This window comes from Caretta caretta, chromosome 2 (genome assembly GCF_965140235.1).
Source record: "Caretta caretta isolate rCarCar2 chromosome 2, rCarCar1.hap1, whole genome shotgun sequence".
In the NCBI taxonomy this organism is placed as follows: domain Eukaryota; kingdom Metazoa; phylum Chordata; order Testudines; family Cheloniidae; genus Caretta; species Caretta caretta.
The window spans coordinates 38,059,185-38,082,143 of NC_134207.1; the positions used below are offsets into that span (position 1 = coordinate 38,059,185).

The 22,959-nt window shown below is 42.6% G+C and overlaps 1 protein-coding gene across 2 annotated transcripts in view; it reads left to right on the plus strand.

Moving 5' to 3' along the window:
- NCALD (neurocalcin delta) overlaps nucleotides 1-22,959 on the plus strand; it is an 81,634-nt gene that overhangs the window by 48,230 nt on the left and 10,445 nt on the right. For both annotated transcript variants that reach the window (XM_048841387.2, XM_048841385.2), the window contains exon 2: nucleotides 15,043-15,442. In XM_048841387.2, coding sequence (XP_048697344.1) covers nucleotides 15,065-15,442 — 378 coding nt within the window. In that variant the 5' untranslated portion in view covers nucleotides 15,043-15,064. The remainder of the gene's footprint in view (nucleotides 1-15,042; nucleotides 15,443-22,959) is intronic.

Consider the following 22,959-nt stretch of genomic DNA (forward strand, 5'->3'; position numbering starts at 1 on the left):
TCTCTCCTGTTGGATTCCTTTGGCAATCCTGTGTTTCTTGCTGATTTATGTGACTTTTCATAGAAGTCATCAAAATGTTACGGCATAAAGCATCAGATGAGTTCTGTTGTGTCTATTATTTTTTAATATTCAACAAGTCATTTATAAAGTGATGTAAATTTACATAGTATTTTACAAATACTGGGCCAATTCTCCAGTGTGTTAGGCCAGTTCCACACTGGTGTTACTCCACTGATTTCAGTAGCTATATTGGCATAAAATTGGTGTAACACAGTGAAGAACCAGGCCCATAGACTAAGAAACATTTTCTGCCCAAAGATCTTACAATGTAAGGCACAGACACCAGACACAGTGTGGGATGTTCAGGTAGGGGACACTAAGGAGACAGTAGTTGTGAGAATTACAAGGAAGGGTTGCTTAAAAAGTAGGCTTTTAAGGGGTATTTGGGAGACAAGGAATGAGAGATGATTCCAAATGTTGGGGGCTACATTGCCGAAGACATGAAGTTGAGAGTACAAGAAGATTGAGACCAGTAAAGAAAGAGGAGTGTGAATAGCACAGAGCACAAGAAAGGAGGAGGGAGGAAATGAGATTAGGTGGAGGTCAGATTATGATTATATACATGTGATGAATGTATCTGAAGTGTTCACCAGCCTGTAAGTCATGAAACAAACACACACCCAACCATATTCCGGCTTTGGAGCTTGTGGTTTCCCGTACAAACAGGCCAGATCACTGATGGATGATTCTTTCATGCGACCCTACTGATAATGCTGTGAAAACCAGTATAGGGAACCGTTTCCACTGCCAGCTAGGCAGCAATCCACCTAATAGCAAGACTTAGGCAGCCGAGCAGAAGCGAGGTGAGAAATAACTGAGAAGGAAGTGGTTGGGAGGAAAGAGAAGACTTCTTGAGCATGGGTTCTCCCACTAATTTCTTCTGCAGACCATTTCATAAAAGAGAGATGCTACCACAGAAAGTCTCCCCTTCAATATTTCCAATGCCCTGTTGTTTGGGTCTCAAAATATTTCATTGTTTGCATGACCAGAACTGGCACCACAGACCATACACTGAGATTCTGAGTTAGAAAATAAAGCAAAAATGAGGAGAAGAAAAAAGTAAAAGGGATATGGCCAAAGATGATATAAAAAGAAAGAAAAAGAGGTTAGGTCGAAAGGATTAGGGAAAGAAAGAGAGGGGAAACAGAGCAAAAACAGAAGTCAAGAGAATAAAGAATGAAAGAAATAACAGGGTTAGCAATATTGAGTTTAATAAAAGTACAGAATGAAATAAAGTGCCTGGGTAACGAAAAGATAGGGGAGAATGGCAAACTGAAATCTCAGGGAAGCTGCCACAGGGAGCACAGGAAGGAAGGAGGCAAAAAGTAAACAGGCACAGAAAATATAACTGGAGCTAGCATTTTTAATTTATTTGGGACTGCTAAGGAGTTATGAAACATGACTTTTTGTTATGCCATGTTGAATACATTCTGGCATTTCTACAGCTAAACCTTGGAAAGAAGGGTCAGAACATTTTCTGGCTCTCCCACTTAAACTTTTGGCAACAATAAAAATTGTTTGTACTTACATGAGAAAAAAATGGTTGGTTTGTTTGTCTGAAAACAGTTATCTGATGCATTTCTGTTCATTTCCTCAGTGGTCAGTAATAATGAACACTGAAATGGTGTCAACTCATCCAATGGAAATGAGTGCATCCTGGTGGGATTAGAGGAAATAATAATATTCAGTGAAGACTGAGCAAACATCAGATACTCAATCTAGGTTTTTAGCCGTGGCCATCACTATGGTATTTGAGCAGCTGTGAATATGGGTGTGCAGTATTGCTGAAGCTGTGCGGGTCCCAGGGCATGACAGACAAGGTGCGTGAGGTAATATCTTTTACTGATCTGACTTCTGATGGTAGGGGGGACAAGGTTTTGAGTACCCAGAACTCCTCTTCAGGTCTGGGGAAGGAAGAAGAGTGTCTGAGATAAATACAAGCTGCGACAGATTGTTAAGCAGAAGGGGTCACACGCTGTAGGAGGCCACTTGAAATGGAATGGACATTAAGGGTCAGACTGTTATGGACAAGGGATTTGAAGTGGGCCCTTAAGGGTTAGCAGGAAGGTGTGTGTTACAAATCATTGTAATGAACCATGAAACCAGTGTCCCTGCTAAGTCCATAGTTTTTAGTTTCTAGCAGCGTTATGAATTTAAGTTCGCCCGCTCACCTTTTGAAGGTGTTGGGGCAAGTATTGAACGATGATTTTAAGTGGCTTCCTACAACAGGCATTGCCCCTTATGCTTAACAATCTGTCGCAACTTGTACTTAGCTTTGACATTCCGCTTTCCTTTCCCAATCCTGAAGAAGAGCTCTGTGTAGCCTGAAAGTTTGTCCCTTCCGTCAACAGAAGTTAGTCCAATAAAAGCTATTATCTCATCTATCTTGTCTCTCGGCTATCACTATGTAAATGTTTCTTGACTGAAACATCACCCCTAATATGTTTTATTAGTCTAAATTATGAATGGAAGCTGTTAGAAAGTTTCCTTTTACCTTCATACTGTTAGGTAAAACAATACTAATCTGTTTCAGAGTAGCAGCCGTGTTAGTCTGTATCCGCAAAAAGAAAAGGAGGACTTGTGGCACCTTAGAGACGAACAAATTTATCTGAGCATAAGCTTTTGTGAGCTACAGCTCACTTCATCGGATGCATTCAGTGGAAAATACAGTGGGAAGATTTATATACGCAGAGAACATGAAACAATGGGTGTTACCATACACACTGTAAGACTGGGAGTAGATGGGTCATTACACAAAGTAAAACTACTTCCCCATGTTTATTCCCCTCCCCCTCCCCCCGCTGTTCCTCAGACGTTCTTGTCAACTGCTGGAAATGGCCCACCTTGATTATTACTACAAAAGGTTTTTCCCCCCAGCTCTCCTGCTGGGTCACCTTACCTGATCACTCTCGTTACAGTGTGTATGGTAACACCCATTGTTTCATGTTCTTTGTGTATATAAATCTCCCCACTGTATTTTCCACTGAAATGCATCCGATTTGTTGTAGCTCACAAAAGCTTACGCTCAAATAAATTTTAGTCTCTAAGGTGCACAAGTCCTCCTTTTCTTTTTGCGAATACTAATCTGTGTGAGCAGCTAGTCCCTCTGTTTAGAATGGTGAATTCTGTCAGTACCTTATTGTAACCCCTGCTTGCTTGGTGTGGCACGTTGTCCCCTCTAGCGGTGGGTAGGCCAGCTAGAGGTTGATGAGCCTGCTACAGCATTGGCTAACAGCGATGCGTCTTTTAGCTCATGCAGTAGGGGCTCATGTATTAAGCTCAAAAGGTTCCAGGTTTGGTCCCCGCTGACAACGCCGCATGTGGGTCAGCGTTACAAGTGATGTCCCGTACAGGGATTTCAGGCAATTCAATTGGGAAGTCACTGAAGTTTGGGGACGTGCTTCTCTGCACCTAACCCCTGCTTGCTCGGAATGGCACACTTTCCCCCTCTAGTGGTGGCTAGACCAGCTAGAGATTGATGAGCCTACTACAGCCTTATGTAACAGAAATGTGTCTTGTAGTTCATGCAGTAGGCTCTGCACTTAAGCTCAAGAGGTCGCAAGAGGTCCTGCTGCTGATGCTTGTGTGTGTGTCAGTGTTACATTATCTAATGATAAAAAGTAAAAGAGAGAGAAGCCACTGCATACACAGAGAGAGTCACAGCAAGTAATTTGTAAAAATGTAGTTAAACTCCTTTTGCAAGAGTCAGTGTATTGACTCGCAGGATGTTGTCCAAACCTCAGTTCATACTGGTAGATATCGCTGCATATTAGGTATGGTCCTAGTGCCCATGCATGTATAAGAGACATATCTGTGTCTCTCCTTGCATGTGAAATCAGAACTGGATGTCGTCGTCATTTTCAAAATTAATAGATGTTGCTACTTAATTTTTAAAAAGTTTTACATTATAAAAATTTTGTGTTTGCATTTTTCAGGAATGAGTCTTCTATTTCATTATAAGAAAACTAATTACTGTACCTCACTTAGAAACCGTTGACCTAGTGAAACAAGCTAGCAGGAAAAAAATCAAACCACTGTTGTCTCAGTCAGTTAAATCTGATATAGAAAGCTATAAAGGCTGATCTTCTGAAGTCATAGAATCATAGAATATAAGGGTTGGAAGGGACCCCAGAAGGTCATCTAGTCCAACCCCCTGCTCGAAGCAGGACCAAATCCCAGTTAAATCATCCCAGCCAGGGCTTTGTCAAGCCTGACCTTAAAAACCTCTAAGGAAGGAGATTCTACCACCTCCCTAGGTAACGCATTCCAGTGTTTCACCACCCTCTTAGTGAAAAAGTTTTTCCTAATATCCAATCTAAACCTCTCCCACTGCAACTTGAGACCATTACTCCTCGTTCTGTCATCTGCTACCATTGAGAACAGTCTAGAGCCATCCTCTTTGGAACCCACTTTCAGGTAGTTGAAAGCAGCTATCAAATCCCCCCTCATTCTTCTCTTCTGCAGGCTAAACAATCCCAGCTCCCTCAGCCTCTCCTCATAACTCATGTGTTCCAGACCCCTAATCATTTTTGTTGCCCTTCGCTGGACTCTCTCCAATTTATCCACATCCTTCTTGTAGTGAGGGGTCCAAAACTGGACACAGTACTCCAGATGAGGCCTCACCAATGTCGAATAGAGGGGAACGATCACGTCCCTCGATCTGCTCGCTATGCCCCTACTTATACATCCCAAAATGCCATTGGCCTTCTTGGCAACAAGGGCACACTGCTGACTCATATCCAGCTTCTCGTCCACTGTCACCCCTAGGTCCTTTTCCGCAGAACTGCTGCCTAGCCATTCAGTCCCTAGTCTGTAGCTGTGCATTGGGTTCTTCCGTCCTAAGTGCAGGACCCTGCACTTATCCTTATTGAACCTCATCAGATTTCTTTTGGCCCAATCCTCCAATTTGTCTAGGTCCTTCTGTATCCTATCCCTTCCCTCCAGCGTATCTACCACTCCTCCCAGTTTAGTATCATCCGCAAATTTGCTGAGAGTGCAATCCACACCATCCTCCAGATCATTTATGAAGATATTGAACAAAACCGGCCCCAGGACCGACCCTTGGGGCACTCCACTTGATACCGGCTGCCAACTAGACATGGAACCATTGATAACTACCCGTTGAGCCCGACAATCTAGCCAGCTTTCTACCCACCTTATAGTGCATTCTTCCAGCCCATACTTCCTTAACTTGCTGACAAGAATACTGTGGGAGACCGTGTCAAAAGCTTTGCTAAAGTCAAGAAACAATACATCCACTGCTTTCCCTTCATCCACAGAACCAGTAATCTCATCATAAAAGGCGATTAGATTAGTCAGGCATGACCTTCCCTTGGTGAATCCATGCTGGCTGTTCCTGATCACTTTCCTCTCATGCAAGTGCTTCAGTCTCATATATGTAGTTGAATTCACAGTGTGAATTATGTGCTCAGTGTAAACTTTACATGGAATATATCTCAAAAGACAGAGAAGAGTATTCAGGCAGGATATGACATACAGCAGGGGTTGGCAACCTTTCAGAAGTGGTGTGCCAAGTCTTCATTTATTTACTTTAATTTAAGGTTTCGCGTGCCAGTAATGCATTTTAATGTTTTTAGAAGGTCTCTCTCTATAAGTCTATATATTATATAACAAAACTATTGTCGTATGTAAAGTAAAAAAGGTTTTCAAAATGTTTAAGAAGCTTCATTTAAAATTAAATTAAAATGCTGATCTTGCACTGCCGGCCTGCTCAGCCCGCTGCCAGCCTGGGGTTCCGTTCACCTAGGCCGGCAACGGGCTGAGCGGGGCCGGCGGCCGGGACCCGGCAGGCAGCAGCATGCCATTAAAAATCGGCTTATGTTCCAAAGATGGCATAGGTTGCCGACCCCTGACATACAGTATACTGTGTTAAACCAATTCCTATTATATTCTATCACACGCGTTTTATCCATATATTCCATTATGTCAATTTGAGGTATCAACATAAATACACAATTCTGAATGTCATTTTAGTAAATTAATAATTTTGATAGTATAAAATTAAATTTTATAAATAGGTTTATTTTCCATTTCAATGTACCGTTCAGCAGTTACTGTACAAAAGTGACAATCTGTAGTAGAGACTGATAACAAATATTCTCTTTTTTAATATTGGTTGACTTTAATGTTTTTGTGGAGTAATATTAGAGATAATGGTGACTAATTGAACATACAGTTTGGAGATTCTAATATTTATATGAATGGCTGGACAGCTGCTTTGTCTAGAGTAGAAGCTGTAGGCTGTGCCACAAGTTATTGGAACGATATTTTCCCATAGACTCTCAGTAGAGTTTTGGATTTCACATGTGAATTCCATGTCATGATCTGGCACTTCTGTCTGTACAATCAGAATGGCTGGCCTTGAACTTCACCTAGACTACTAAGAGCTGGAAACTTGTTAGATGGCATTGACTTTAATAAGCTACACTGCATGTCAGTCAGTACAGAATATTGCCCTAAGTCATCATAGAAAGAAGTTGGCTTTATTGTTGAGTAGAGCTGGTCGTAGACTGGAATTCCCATTCTGTAGGAAAGTCCAATATTTTGAAATTTGTTTTCATTTTGAATCACAGCAAAAAGTCTATCTTTTCAAAATCTTCTGTAGAACAGAAATTCCCCCCAAATTTGATTTGGAACCATCGAATCATTTCAATAATGATAAACTGCTTTGTTTTGATAATATAAAAGTTGAAACAAAATAAAGAGAAATGATAAAGTCAAAACCAAAACCTTCTGACATTATCAGAGCTGTGCTGTGTATCTGAAGCTCTTCCCACTCAGCACTGAGTAGATGATCTGGGTAATAAATGCTTAACCAACATTTTTTGCATAATTTTTCTTACATGTTCATAGAGTGAAAACTGCACACCTCCAAAAGCCAAAATAACTGGAGGGGCAGGATTGGATCCACTCTCCCCATATGTGGGCAGATCACAGGCTGAATCACCACATCTGCTATTTCAGCCCATCCCACACCTCTGTTTGTGGGATTTTGAGGCACTGGATTGGTGTATGTATAGATTGAGCAGCCCATTCCCTGACCCACATCACATTCCCTGACCCACATCATCAGCCCTTTTTGCCCAGCCTATTCAGGGTGATGCAGCAGGTCCCAGGTATCTGCTGCACCTGTACTGGTCCTTATGGAGAGGAATTGGGCCTTAAGTGATGTAGAAGGCACTCCCAGTGTGCTCTGTACCTGGCTGCATTGCATCCTAAATGTCTGAGATTTTGCATGCTGTCAGATACTAAGGTGGGGTTAACAAACGAACAATCGATCAATAGATAGATGCCAGTTTCGCCTAGGCAGTGTCTTTATGACCAAGCGATGACCTCCTAAATACAGGTTTTTGGAATGGGCTGGGTGACAGACTATGAACTAGAGTGGAGTCACAGTTTAATATGCAGCTCTGCAGAGCATGAATCGGCATAATATGGACTTGTCCCCCTCCTTCCAGTGCTATAAATATTCATGCTTGGTTATATTTCACTGGTGCAAACCATCAGCCTTACATGAAACACAATGGAATCAGGAGACCGTCGTTCTGGCATCTCTGATTAAACTGAAGTCAGTGCTGCAGTGGGAATGCGTGAGGGCATTCCTATTGCAGTCCAGCTCCGGACACATAACTGCCATATGTCTGTCTGTCTCCAAAAGATTCCAGAGTGGAACAAAGAGCACAGCTGCTCATAACATGACAGACAATAGGTGGTTATCCAGTTAACCATTGATGATGACTATCCTGATAGTAATAAATTAGCAATTATTGACAGGAGCACTGCCTCCCCGTGCCGCCTCCTCCCCCCCCCCCCCCCAAATCTTCGAGATAGTACAAAGTAATTATGAAAAAGAGAAACAGGAGACAACACGGTTGCAGCTGCAGCCCTTCTGTGCTGGAATAAATCTAGAGGGACTAGGAACTGACTACTCGTTTGATGTTTGATATCCATATGAATCTCTAAGCTGCTAACACATTAACTTGGGCAGCCCAAATAGGAACAGCAGCTGCACAACCTCTCTCACAGGACATTGCTACAAATTTTGGATTTTTGTTTTTAGCTTTTGTGGGGTTTATATGATATAAAGGAAGAGCACATCATCATGTTGTCTAAGTAGCAATTGAGGGCACCCTGTATTTGGGAAGGATTCGTATGTGTAATATGGTAAATATAATTTCAAAAAACCCCTCAGCAACAAAAATTTTAGGACATTGGATAAGACTACAAGGCTACCATGAAAGAGCAAATGGTATCATTCACTAAACTAGCTTTGTAAAAGGGAATTACAATAGATTACTAAATAACAAAGGACAATCTGATAGTATATGAGGGCTGTATCTTATGTTAATAAATAAAGTATAAGTGTTTAATAATGCTCCTGATTGCAGATCTTCTTCCTTTTCTTCTGTTCTTTTTGCCTCTCCTTCATGCATTGTTTTTACTTCCCGGTCATTATAAAATTTAGTTTTATCTAGCATATTTCTGCATATTATACCTCTTTTGTATAGTGTACTCCTTTTGTTATATTACAGTTCTGTTTGCTGAAATTACTTGTGCACAGTCTCAAAAAGAATCAGATTTTTTTTAAAATGCATCCTTCCTGTGAATTTTACAAAGTTTGCAGTTTGACAGTTTAAAGGGATATAGTCAGGGAGGCTAGGCTCAAATTTTATTTCTGTATCTTTTTTCCCCCTGCTGTTTGCAAAGCCTGGGTAGTTTTGAATAAGTTGGTTTTTCCTTCAAAAAAATGCTGCAGAGATGTTGCTTTAAAAAAAAAAAAAAAAAAAGGCAGCCCTGTTGGCCAGCACTTATGAGTACTGCTGCAGCAGTTAAACAAACAGTATGGATGCAAAACAGAAATGGTAGTAAGGAAACAAATCACAACATTCCAAGAGATTCCTTCTTCTTGAATTGTGGCACCGGGGGACGCGGGTTGGGGAGAAGTTTGACCCGACCAGATTTTGCTCTTAATTGTAGGGGGGTAAAGTCTGAGTAATTCCATTGATGCCAATGGATTTACTGAAGAAGTTAAATCCCTTGAACGGAGTATATAATTTGCCCCACCAAGGCTGGGAGTTTGTGTGGTATTCACTTATGGTGAGTCTATGACTGCAAAAAAACACCTGTAGCTGGCTTGTGTCAGGTGACTCCGGCTGGTGGGGCTACAGAATTGCAGTGTGGGTATTTTGGCCTTGGGCTGGAGCCTGGGCCCAACGTCTGTACTGCAATTTTATAGCGCCATAGCCTGAGCCCTGCGAGCCTGTCAGTTGACATGTTCCAGTCATGGGTGTCTTATTGCAGTGCAGACACATCTTTAGTTCACCTACACCTGAAAGAGGAGAGGGCAGTTGGAAAAGGTCATGAGGTTGTGAACTATACAAAGAAAAAAAATGGAGAAATTTTGAGAGAGGCTGAGGAAGAAAAATGCTCAGGGGTAACCTGTTGTGGAGATACCAGTGAGTATTTACACAGCTCTCTGTGACTGTGCACTGCGGGAATTACTGAACACAAGTTCTTATCTTGGCAACTGGTGCCTCATGTGACACATTTGTGTGAATTACAAGATGACACACAGCACATTGCCCACATACTGTCATATTTACTTTTGGATTTGCATTAATTATCAGGCCATGGCAGCACCAACCTTCCAGCCATCAGTGACGGGGGCACAGAGAGAAACAAAATACGCAGATGGGAAGAAAATGAGTTATGGTAGCTAGATGCTTCTTGGAAGAGAGAGACCTGATTATTCTAAAGCATGGCTAGCAGTTAAACGAATGAAAGTCTAAAGGAATAACTGCTGCTACAAGGAAAACATGCCTTACAGGAGTGTGTGCATTAATAGGCTGGCTTAGGTAAATATTCACCTTCCTGTGTCCTGCAAGAGATTTTAGGAGGAATGGAAGAGAGACATGCATGCACATGGTGGATCAGGGACTGGTGACCTGGCACGCTATATGAAGGAAGAGTAGAAGAAGTAAATATGTAGCATTTTACTAAGCAATGACAGCAGTTGAGGGAGGGTTGGGAGGGGTGTAATAACACACATATCTGAAAGGTGTTGACAGCAAGAGACAAATCCTGACCCTGTGGCTCAGACATAAACTCTGTGGCCATGGAGCCCAGGCAGAGTGCCATAACTTGCTGTGCATTGTTCTTACAGACCTGGTCTGTGAATGCCCAGTTTCAATCCATCCCCTGGAGTAGGGTCAGAGAATTCCCACCCACACGTACTGCCATGCCTGGCAATGGGATTACTGGAAAGTGATACTGGAAGGAAGCTGTGCTTCCCCATTATACCCAGGAAGGCGAGTTAAACAAGGCAGTCAAACAGTGAAGGAGCTAAACAACTCCATTTCTCTCCCCTGCACCAGCTGCTACCTGTGTCATGAGGCTGTCAAACATATGGCCAGGGGCCCATCAGGCCTAAGTCAGGCCCTCTCTTCCAAAAAGAGGAAGTCGATAGTGGGAAAGCCACAGAGTGCCACAGACACTTCTCAATTCTCATTCTCCACATGTGTGGGAGGGGAGAGGGTTACCCACACTGAGCCCTCCTGTTACCAAGTCCCATCCTGTAGGGATGAGTCAGGCCAGAACACAGCGAAGACCTTCCTATGAAGCGAGATCTAAAGGACAGGAATTATATAGGGTGATAAATGGGGCTATTACCAGAACTAATGAGAGAGAGAGAGAGAGAGAGAGAAGGAAATTTAGGAAGAGGAAGTGTTCTATACTATATTGCAGAGACCAGAGGCCCATGCTGCAGTGATAGAAGGATGGATTAGGTGGCTTCATAGGCTTTTCACTAATTTATATAAATTTTGAGTTGATACCAGTCAAGTTGTTTTGCTTATGTGGTTCTATCCCATGGTTGCTGCTGGCCTCCATATAAGATGCCTTAAGCTCAGATATGGTGGGGAAATATTCTTCACAGTTAGCCCCATGTTGCTGAAACTGTCCACATATACCAGAAACTCTCAACATGTAAATCCTGTATTCATAGCATTGTAGAAATTAAAGCTGTAAAACCCCACTCAGTTATCTTGTTCATCCCACCATCAGTGCAGGATTGTTCCCTAAGGTATAGTCTTAATTGTCTTGTTCATTCTGGTTTTAAATAGCTTGGGAAATGGGGCTCACATAAACTCTCTTGGGAAGGTTTTCCACACTAATAGTACTTCCTGTTCCAAGTATGTGCTTAATCATCAAGTCTATATTTTCTCATGATTTGCCTTATCACCACTTTGAACGCTCCAAGGAGTTCCTGTCTCAGAACTGGCTCTTCACGCCTTTCAAACTTTGCAGGCTGTTATATCTCCCTTGTCAGGTGCCAAGCGCCCACTGAGCCTGTCTCTCCATTCTGCCTGCACCCCATCTCTCCTCTTTAGTCCACTAGCCCACCCCTCATTATATTTTCCCTTCTCTTCCTTTCAACCTTATCCTTTCCTCCAGTTTTAAACTACCCTCCCCCGAATTAAGGAGGTCATGGCTATCCCCAGCAGCAGAAGAGGAAGGTGTGACGGGTTCCCTCTGGGGTACCACCTGGAACTGGAGTACCACTGAGCCCCCCGACCCACCAGCCTGGGCTCCCTCTTACACTGTACTGCTGTGACCAGCTGCAAAGCCCTCCAGGCTTCAGCCTGCACTTTCACCAGCCTACATACAGATAGGGACACATCCAGCTGCAGTTACATGCAGGCACTTTGACCAGCCCCTTCATGAGAAGGCGACAGCTAGGGCAACTCCCAGCTTCTCAGGCACGCATCCCCAAAATTATACCATCTTGCGCTGGGAGCACTGAACCGCCGTGGGCAGCGGGGGTAACCTGCCACTTTTAACTTTTAGGCACCCCACTGCCCAGTCCCCCACACACAGTCCCACTACAACAGCCAAGTACCCCACACTGACCTCAGCACCCCAACATACACAGATCTCCACCAACCCCACTGCCCTGCACCCCCACAAACCTCCCACTGCCAAGCGCCCCCATCCCCTCACTGTCCAGAGCCCCCCCACAAACCCACTTTCCCAAGCCCTGCCCCTCCCCCCCACCCTCCACCCCGGCTCTGTCCACTGGGTTGAGCGAGGAGCACTCCAGCAGGGCTGTGTGGGGCTCTCTCCCCTTCAGCAAGTCCCACCCCCTGCTGGGACCTGGGCATGGCAAAATTTGAGTTTTTAGGCACCACTAGAACGTGCCTACTATGCCTGTGTGAAATCTGGCCCTGCAGAAGAATGCTAGTTGTTCTAATCATGATGCTCAGTAATTACTGTTGTAACTTTTTTTGTGTGTGTGCGCGCGCTATTTTATGCTGTGTTTTATTGTCTGGTGCAAGTATATTTCACATGCATTTTAGTATAAATTTATAAAAAAATAATGTTTGTACTTCTGTAACCCCAGAATGAGGCACAATTGCAAAAGCTATCTGACGAAGGCCGCTCTCTCCATTTATTAACATTTGATTTGATAAAGCCTTTGGATTGAAAATGTTCATTCCAAGTTTCAGTCAAATGGCTGAGATATTAAACATCACAAACTAGGGATTATAATGATTATAAATGCTTAACACATGCTTTCCTGCAGCTTTCTTGTGTAGTGTTCTCATAGTTCAGATGAGAGTAGCAGTTACATCTCCAATTTTATGCCCTGAAAGTAGCAGAACCTACAGAACTGTGTAATAATGGCAAGCCGCGGGTATGAATGGTGCCAAACCACCAAAGGGGTTTTGGGTTTTATTTTTCAATTAAAGCAATACTGCTTTAAACTGATCTACATTATTTCACCTGGCTGTTTGATCCTCCATGCTGCTCCCAGAACCTGCATATGTCATTTTTCCTGATATAAACTCCAAGATTGCAAGCTTGAAAATGTCTGGTTTTTTTAATGTAACTCATTCACTCTGAAAACTCCCAGGTTGTTCATTGTGGACCCAATCAAACATCCATTTGAAATCACTGAGAATCCTTCCACTGACCTTATGAATATTAGATCTGGCCCATAAATCAATGGTCTTTGCACCATCTCCAAGGAATTCAGGCCTTGGGCTTTATAATGCATCACTTGACAAGGATGAGTGAGGAAAAGGTGGTAGCAATATTTACCGTTAAAATGGCATTTTCCATCTTCAAGTACTTCACAAACATTTTCTCTTTTAAAGGTCAGTTTGGTTTTATTGTTCAGATCTGTGGGGAGGGATAGCTCAGTGGTTTGAGCATTGGCCTGCTAAACCCAGGGTTGTGAGTTCAATCCTTGAGGGGGCCATTTAGGGATTTGGGGCAAAAATTGGGGATTGATCCTGCTTTGAGCAGGGGGTTGGACTAGATGACCCCCTGAGGTCCCTTCCAACCCTGATATTCTATGATTCTATAAACATTAGATTTTAAGGGCCCAATCCTTGAAAATATCTCCCATCGATTTCAGTGGGAGTAGCAGATGCTCAGTAGCACCCAGGAAATGCTCAGCACCAATAAGGACAGGCCCAACATTTTCACCTTCTCTTTCCAGGGATGAAGGGGGAGAGGCAGGATATAAACTCCCCCGAACATTACATTTCCCACTGACTACTGTTGTAAATTTTAAATAGTGAAGAAGAAATTTGTATCTTGAACCTGCAGAGATATTTTGTTAGAAGTTCATCAGCCATTATAGATATTTTTCACAAGTTCGACCCTATGAAATAGTGAACGTACCACAGCATAACAATATTGAAGGCTTTTACAGATTAAATCACAAACAGCCATGACCCATTTAAGTTACATGTTCATAAATCATATTTCATGGCTTTCATTTGCATAATGAGTCTGATCATTTGTGTTAATTTTTGTTTGTAAAGAATGGCTTTCCACAATTCAGTCATGCACTGGAACTCAATAAGAGCTGGGGAATCTGGCTATAAATGCACAGCAATGAACAGGAGAAGCACTTTTAACAATGAAAATGAGGTGGGTTTTCTTTTGGAGATGTGCTTTTTTAATCTGCCAATAAAATTAATGATAGTGTCCTTTGGAGTAGCATGATCAGGCTCTGAAATTGTATTTAAAAGCCAAAGGCCATTAATCCTTACTGCACCTATAGCACAATACAGTACATAGCAATTTGCCTTTAACAAAATGTAACTAAGGTGATTTAATTGAAAAAGTGGACATATGAGTTGTATTCAGGAATATGTCTTCATGGTTAATGTAAGGGAAATGACTTTCCAATATTGTAAATGAGGTGATTAGCAGGTCACTTTTTTCCCCCCATAAGAGATTTTGAAAGGACCTTAGCTAAATAAATTTATAATTATCTGATAGCTCTGATTCCTGGCTACAAAGGAGTATCAAAAATACATTTAATGGTGTATGCAAAAGAATCCACCCCTGGCTTCTATCCAGATTCCACCCCCTGTAATTTTAATGTTAACTAAAAAAGGGACTTATCATAGAATATCAGGGTTGGAAGGGACCTCAGGAGATCATCTAGTCCAACCCCCTGCTCAAAGCAGGACCAATCCCCAGTTTCTGCCCCAGATCCCTAAATGGCCCCCTCAAGGATTGAACTCACAACCCTGGGTTTATGCAGATCCATACGCAACAAGAAAGGTATCTCATAAGCTACTGTGAGCAGCATGGCTGGCATTCCACTGAAGAGCAGAATTTGCTTCTAGAGTGAACTAGCATTGAAAGATCAATCAGAATTGAATTTGATTTCACTGTAATTCCTAGGAAAAGACTCAGAAATCAGTGCATAGGTTAGTATTTACTGGTAGTAAATATGATGGTATTTTTCAAAGCAGGAAAGATGATAAATCTACTTACTGCCCCACATTTTGATCTAGCTTACACTGGCAACAGTTTAAAGTAACTGCACTAAAGTCAACCAGTGTCAAAAAATTCAGAATCTTTGTTCTTCCCTCCTCCCTCCCCCTCCCTCCCTGCCCAAATTTAAAGCAAAATTAATTTGTGTTTTTTTTTCCTCCTCAGATAAAAATTTTTTGACACCAAGATGGGAAAACAGAACAGCAAACTACGTCCTGAGGTCATGCAAGATTTGCTAGAAAGTACAGACTTTACAGAACATGAGATCCAGGAGTGGTACAAAGGCTTCTTGAGAGACTGTCCAAGTGGACATTTATCTATGGAGGAGTTTAAGAAAATATATGGGAACTTTTTTCCTTACGGGGACGCTTCTAAATTTGCGGAACATGTGTTCCGCACTTTCGATGCTAACGGCGATGGAACAATAGACTTTAGAGAATTTATCATAGCCTTGAGTGTAACATCTAGAGGTAAACTGGAGCAAAAGCTGAAGTGGGCATTCAGCATGTATGATCTGGATGGAAATGGATACATCAGTAAGTCAGAAATGCTGGAGATAGTGCAGGTACTGTTCAGGAGGGTTTTACATTTTCTCTTTCACTCTGATTAAATTACGGGGGCCGTATTGTGAATGTTGGGTGTGCAAAAGGTTATTGTGATATCTTCTCCCATGTTTTTAGTCTACTATATATGTTTGCTTGAACATAAAAAGATACTGTTAAATTTGGCAAAGGTGGAACACCAATTAGAGTAGAAATGGAGATGTTTATAGATACTTGAAGCTTTACTGAGTAGACATGCTGCTTCTCTGTGGGTTTCCCTATGCTGGGAAATTACCTTGAGTTTGAACACGGTAACTAACATAATGATAAATATTACAAAGAACTCCATGTAGACAAGGACTGTCATATTTAACATCATGTCAGCTGCTAGTGAGTCATCCTAGTGGGGAGCCTTGGGTTGACCAAGACTCTCTAACACATTTTTAAATGGGACTGGCCCGGTCTAACTAAGAGCAAAGTCCTCTTTAAAAGCATATTGAGTACGAAGAAATAGCTAAAATGTTTGAAAGCTCTTTTCCTAACCCGGACATGGCCTGAGCGCTTTACATTGTGTTAGTTAATATAATTTTCCAGTGTAGACAAGCCCTCTGTTTTGATTCCATGCATGGCTTCAGATATATTATCTAATGTTGCACTTATGAGTTCTTCCCCATTTTCATCTTTCTCTAATGTGTCTTTCCCCTTGAGGGCACATCAAATTCATTGAAAGCTTCATATTTTTTTTGGTTATAATACACTTGCATAGTTAAATCTGTATAATCCACCTCTGCTAGGGAAGCGCCTGCCTCCTCGTCACTGGAGATATTGAAGTACTAATTAGATATGATACTATTCATGTTTAAAGATCTGATAGAAATGGAGGAAATGGAATGCATACTAATTACAATTTATGATTGTAGAATCATTATAATGCATGCCATCCTACTCCTTTTTATTAGGACATGTCTTTGAACATCCTTCCAACAGGAACCAGTGATGGCACTTGTTCTATTCCATATACATCAGACCGTATACTTGACTCAGTTGCGGCCACCTTCGTCTTCTTTTATTTTTTATATTTTGTATGCTTGTTTGAGAGTTAAACAGGACTTCATGTAGCTAACTCTAAGGGGCATGAATGAATATTTTAAAAACTGTGTGCCAAATTCAGACTGGTATAAATGGTACAACAACAATACCATCAGTGAAGTTGCATCTGCTTACAGGGGACATTCAGAAGAAGTATGAATAAGGGCAAGAGGACAGAAATTCATGATGAGGGGACAGAAAGGCAGGGTTGTAACAGGAAAAGCAACTAATAGGAGGGTATAAAAGTGTATGCAGAGAGTCTGCTTTATCTTGCAGCTTCTTACATCTCCTATGAGTTGTTGACTTGTTTCACCGCTCTTTACATCCCCTCAGTGTATAATTGGCACCCATTTATGGTCATTTTCACCAGCTGACCAATGTGTCACTTCTTAATTTGACTCTATAGCAGCTAAGATCATTTTGAAAGTGGACATGGGCATTACACTTCATTGGACAAATAAAACATGCTTTCCTTAGCCAAGGAAATCACTTTTCTTTCTTTCAAAGACATACACATAACCTTGCCGGTGTGCCATAATAAACTATATGAAATATTCTAGTGAGAAGATACTGGCCCGCTTACAAATTTTCCCTTGCAAAATAAACCAAAAAAAGAGTCAAAACAAATAAAAATTGTCCCTCACGCAAACAGATTTTTTATCCCTGAAAATTGAAAAGATCATGAAACACCATAAAGCACACTTGGAATCTAACTATTGCCTATCTATTAGACAAGGAAGGATTGCAATGGCCAGCATTATAAAACCCTAAAATAGATAGATTTAAAAATATGGAGAATGTAGTTCACAAAATTCGTAGTTTTCCTACAAAGGAAACTACTATTTTTTCAGTTGCCACAGATCTGCTAATCAGATTGCTTAGATACTAACTGACTTTGGCTCCTCTTTAGTCATGTAAGCACCAAATTCTGGTCTCATTTACACCCATAAAACCCCACTGAAATCAATGGGCATTGAAGGGATGAAACTGAGATCAGATTTTATCCATTTATATGTCAAAAACGGAAGGATGGAGAGTGTCTCTTCACTCATATCAATATGAACGACTGTACAACTCATTAAAGAAAACTCATGCACGAACTGCTAGATGGAGAATTCGGCTGGCTGTTTGCCACCTTGTGTGTGGGGGGCATGTACAACCATAGTTATTTTATGCATACCTGAGACTGCACACTCCCCACCCCCCCCCCCCCACCCCCATGGGCCACTGTACTGCATTTGGAAAAAAATGTGGCTCTCAAGGCAAAATAACAAAACACACAAAACCGCAAATCAAATAAAAACTGACAAATAGGTTAGAAGGTGGGCAAGAAGACCACTCAAGAATCCGTATCAGACTCTAACTAGCCCTAGCTTTAAAAACAGCGAGAAATGAATACAGTATCAGACCTCTTTTGAAATTTGTACAGACAGACTCCTCTCCTCTTTCTCTCTCTCTTTTTTTTTTCCAGACTCCTCCTATAATAGTAACACACAGACTTGAAATTTCATAAACGCGTTTTGCTGCAAGACACATCATCACATCACTGGAGGAAAAAAATTAAATGAATTAAAAGTATGATACCTCTTCCACCTGTGTTGTTTTTCATCACGTAGGCCAACAAAGCACTGGATTTTTAGAGACAAATTCCATTAATTAATGTATTCAACAACCATTCAGTATTGGCACCAGAGCTGGATATAGGGAAGGTGATCCAGGCGACTGCCTGGGGTGCTGGGCTTGGGGGATGCCGGGCTCAGAGTGCTGTTTTTTGTTATCAGCAACAAAAGGGAAAATAGAATGTTGGAAGTAACATGTTTTAGGTATTTCATATTTGCTTATATATGGCATGAATAAATACAGATTTACAGCTCCTAGCATGCAAATTTATCTTCTTATATGATAGGGATAAATCATGCATGCAATTCGTGCATCAAAGTTATGAAATGGGTTACACATGCAATAAAAAAGTGGGTATTCGAAAGTTTAACACATGTAGTGGCGTGGGCACCTGGGGTGACATTTGGTCTAGGGCCAACCCTGATTAGCACCCTTGCCCTGCTGCTCTGGTTCCCCTGCTCATAGACCTTGACAGCTCTTCATTCTACCTGTTTCTATGCTTCCAACTCTCCCCCTCCTGCCAAAATTTTGAGGGACTTTCTAAGGTTTGACGGTGAGAATCTAAGTCTAAAAAACCCAGTAAGTTTTGTTCAGCAGTTGCTCCCCTATTGCAGACTAAAGGGAACTTCCCAAATAGAGAAGCTGCCTTCTACATAATGCAGCTATAAGTTCTGCTTGCCAGGCAACTTTGCCTGCAAGTATCCCCCGTCCATCCCAATTCACAGAACCATAGGAATGTAGGGCTGAAGGACCTTGAGAGGTCATCTAGTCCAGCCTCCTGCACCCAGGTTCGACAGAGCACTGCTGAATAGAGCAGGACATTTATCTCCCTTGTCTTACATGTGACACTCCTGGCACCCCAGAGTGATATTAGCCTTTTTTTCAACTGCATCACAGTTTTGGCTCATATTTAATTTTGCAATCCACCATAACCCCCAGGTCCTTTTCAGCACTACTGCTGTCTAACCAGTAATTCCCCATTTTGTAGTTGTACATTTGATTTTTCTTTCCAAAGTAAAGTACTTTGCACTTGTGTTTATTGAATTTCATTTTGCTGATTTCAGACCAATTTTCCAATTTCTCAAGTTCCTTTTGAATTCTAATCCTGTCCTCCAAAGTGCTTGCAAACTCTCCCAGATTTGTCATCTGCAAATGTTATCAGTATGCTCTCCACTCTGTTATCCCAGTCATTAATGAAAATGTTTAAAAGTACTGGACCTGGAACAGCCCGTTGTGGGACCCCACTAGATACATCCTCCCAGTTTGAAGGCAAAGGATTGATAACTACAGTATTCTTTGAATGTGGTCTTACTACAGTTGTGCACCCACCTGATAGTAATTTAATCGAGATCACATTTCCCTAGTTTGCTTCATGCCTCATCATTAATAATAATAATACTGTTATAACACTTCTCATCTGTATATTTCAGAGGGCTGAGGCTTGATGGGGAGGGCTCTGTGAGTGTGTTTGAGTGGCAAAGGCGTGTGAAACTGAGATTGATATGGATGTTTTGTTGTCTTATTGGAGATTAATTTTTAGTGGTTCAGTTGATAAGAAATGTCCTTTAGCAATCTGAGCTGTAATTCAACAAAGTTATGCGTGCGGGGGGGCTGTTTGGTTGTTTTTTAATTGTGGGAATAGAGGATACTGTATCAAATGTGTTCCACTTGGACATAAGTCATCAGGAACCTCCTCTTTGGGGGAAGAAAAAAAAAGAGCTATGCTTGCATCGTTGATATATCCCTCAGGAACCTATTACAAGTCTCTGATCTATGATACATTTGCATATTGATACAGTAGGATTTATTATATTCTAGGCTGATATTCTGCATGAGAGAACACATCAAGCTAATGCATAAAAGGACACTTTCAAAGTGAAAATCATTTAAATGGAAATCCCCCACCACCACTGGAGCCCCCCACTTACAAAGAGCCCCAGGGATTACTAGAAGTGAAATCAAGGAGAGGAAAAACATTTCGTTTCTCTTTTTGTCAGTCTGCTGACTTTGTGTGCTTTAAAGCAGAGGGAATTAGGTGCTGCAACACCTGGCTATTAGGCAATGTGTGCACTACAAGGTAGGGGTGTGACCTCCCTGCCTGTGTACACATACTTGCACGAGTGGTCATTGAGCTAGCGTGGGCATAAATAGCAGTGTAGCCTGGAATGTGACGTGCTGTACTGATGAAAAGTGCTAGGTGGTGGTATTATTGTATGACATCAGTCTGGTCCTGGTGCAGTGCTTGGGTGGGGAGAAGGGAAGCTCACATGCATGCTCTTGTACATGCTCTGTAAGAAGGCGTTTACCAATAGGAGCAGAGCTGAAACTGAAGAGACACTGGGCAGATCTGTGCACAGGGAAAGAAGAGGGTATAATTTTAGTTAGTGTGTGTCTGGATGCACAGGCGTCGACTTTCAGCTTTCCCAGGGGATGCTGCACCCCTACTGGGCCTCGAAGCCCCGCTCCCACTCTGCCCCTTCCCCCAAGGCTCCACCCTGCCTCTTGCTGCCCCCACTCCTCCGCACAACAGCTGATCCGCAGCGGGTGGGAGTTGCTGGGGGGAAGGGGAAGGAGCTGATCGGTCGGCCCATCAAACAGCTGATTAGTGGGTGACTGGTGGGTGCTGAGCATCCACTATTTTTTTCCCAAGGGTGCTCCAGCCCCAGAGCACCCATGGAGTCTGTGCCTATGTCTGGATGTGATAAATTCCTGAGTCTTTTGTAAATAGCAACTCCAGCCAATTGCCAATTATCTTGGGGTGACATTTTCCTCTCCCCAGCCCTGCAAAAACCTAACTTAGCAGGCTCTATGGGGAGCTATGCAGGATTGGAGAGGGAATAAAATCAATACTGCAGCCCCTGCACAGCAGCTACTCTAGCTTAGGCGTTGCAGTAGAAGCTGCTTCCACCACCCCTGTGAGGAGGTTCCTGGCTGCTGGATCTATAAGCGATGATCTCATGGCCCTGCCCCAAGCCTGTGCTCGCTCCAGTGCTCCCATATGTTTCAGCCTATTCAGAGCCACCATAGAGACCATGACCTTGGTTCCCACAAGACACAGAAATTCCATGTTACTCCTGTTCAGCCCTGTCCTAGGGGGACTGTGTGGCCCTATGCCTTGAGGAGCCTTTGTGCAGGCCATCCACCAAGGGGTGAGCACCACTGACAGTGCAGATCGCCCCGTAGAACTCCATATTCCCTTCAGGCTGATGGGTTGGCTGGCAAAGCTCTTTTCTCATGTCGAACCCTATTTATAGCATGCTGCATGCAATACGTAGCAAGTGACTCACATGGGGTGAAATTCACCCCTGTACAAAGAGCCTCTATGCGCCTCAATTAAGTCCTGTTGTGAGAGACTCTGGAACCAGCTACAGCTATGGAGTTATTAAATCAGACGATTATTTCTAAAGTATATTTGGAAAATGCCATGTTTTAATCTAGACACTTTTTGGGAGTGAGAACTCCAGTCCTTTAGCTCCCTCATCGATTAAGCTGCAGCACTTCATTTTTGCTGTAAGGATGGAGTTTGAGGCTTAATTTTGAGTGTCGTGACTTTTGTCAGCCACTGACATCCCCAAAGGAATTTCCCCCAAGGTGGTGGCATGATCTGGAAGACCGTGTCTGGTGTGCATCAGCCCTGCATGGTAGGTTGGCAGCATGTTGTGGCTGGGTTGGGGGAGAGGGGCTGATGGCTGGAGTAACTATTGCTCACGCTGGAGCAGGATCACAGCGAATGTATGGGCTACTGAAGCCTCTTGGGTGCAGGAGCAGGCATAGAGCATCCACAAAGCTTTGTGGGAAGATTTCTTCCATCCCAGTTTCCCACCGGGGTCACAGTGCTTTACCACCCAAACATTACAATGCCAGATACCCTCTCAGGCTCCTCGCCTGCATAACACTTCCAGCATACCTCCGCCCACAGTACAAACAACTCCTTTCAAGCTAAAGCTGAAATCCAGCTAAAGAGTTCGAGTCTGCCCCCTTGCTGAAATAGTACATATTTGGAGAGAACCTGAGTAAAATTGAGGGTTTAAGTGAAGTTTAAACTTTGCCATAAGTGTAAAACTTCAACACAGCCTTATCCTGTGGAGCTGCTAGGGCATCTTCCCAATACTTACGCAAGGGACAAGTGTAGCACTTTCAGCTGTCACACAAAAACAACAGAAGTGGCTTTGGCCATCCCTCTTAAGCCTGGTCTACACTAACGAGGTAAGTTGATCTAAGTTACACTAGTTAAGTTACGTAAGTTATGTAACTTAAGTTGATGTAGCGTAGATCAACTTACAGCGGTGTCTGCACTGTGCTATGTCCACAGGAGAGCATCTCCCATTGACATAGCTTCCACCTCTCAGGGAGGTGGAGTACTGAAGTCAACGGGAGAGCACTCTGCCATTGACTTATCATGTCTTCACCAGACCCACTAAATCGACACTGCTGCATCAGTCGCAGCACCACCTATTTAGCCAGTAGTGAAGACAAGCCCTTACTGAGCTAACTGATCTGTAAGACGGGGAGAAACTGGGCTTGATGTGGCTTCCTTTAAAGGCAGTAGCAAAACTCCCAATGGGACTTCAGTGTGTGGTGGATCAGGCCCTTGTTCTCTTCATTAGATGTCCTGTACTAAAACTGCACTAAAGTTTAATAGAAAGAAATTCGTGCTATCATCACTGCCCCCACCGCTGGCTCTCAGACACTTTGTCAAATGCAAGGAGCAGGTGCAGCCCCCATGGAAATTGCTGTGTCAAATTCAGCAGTGAAATAAAGGCTGGTGCCAATTACATGCTGGGTGTCAATTGGTCATAAACAGTTGGGTAAGTGGCAGAGCAGTGACATT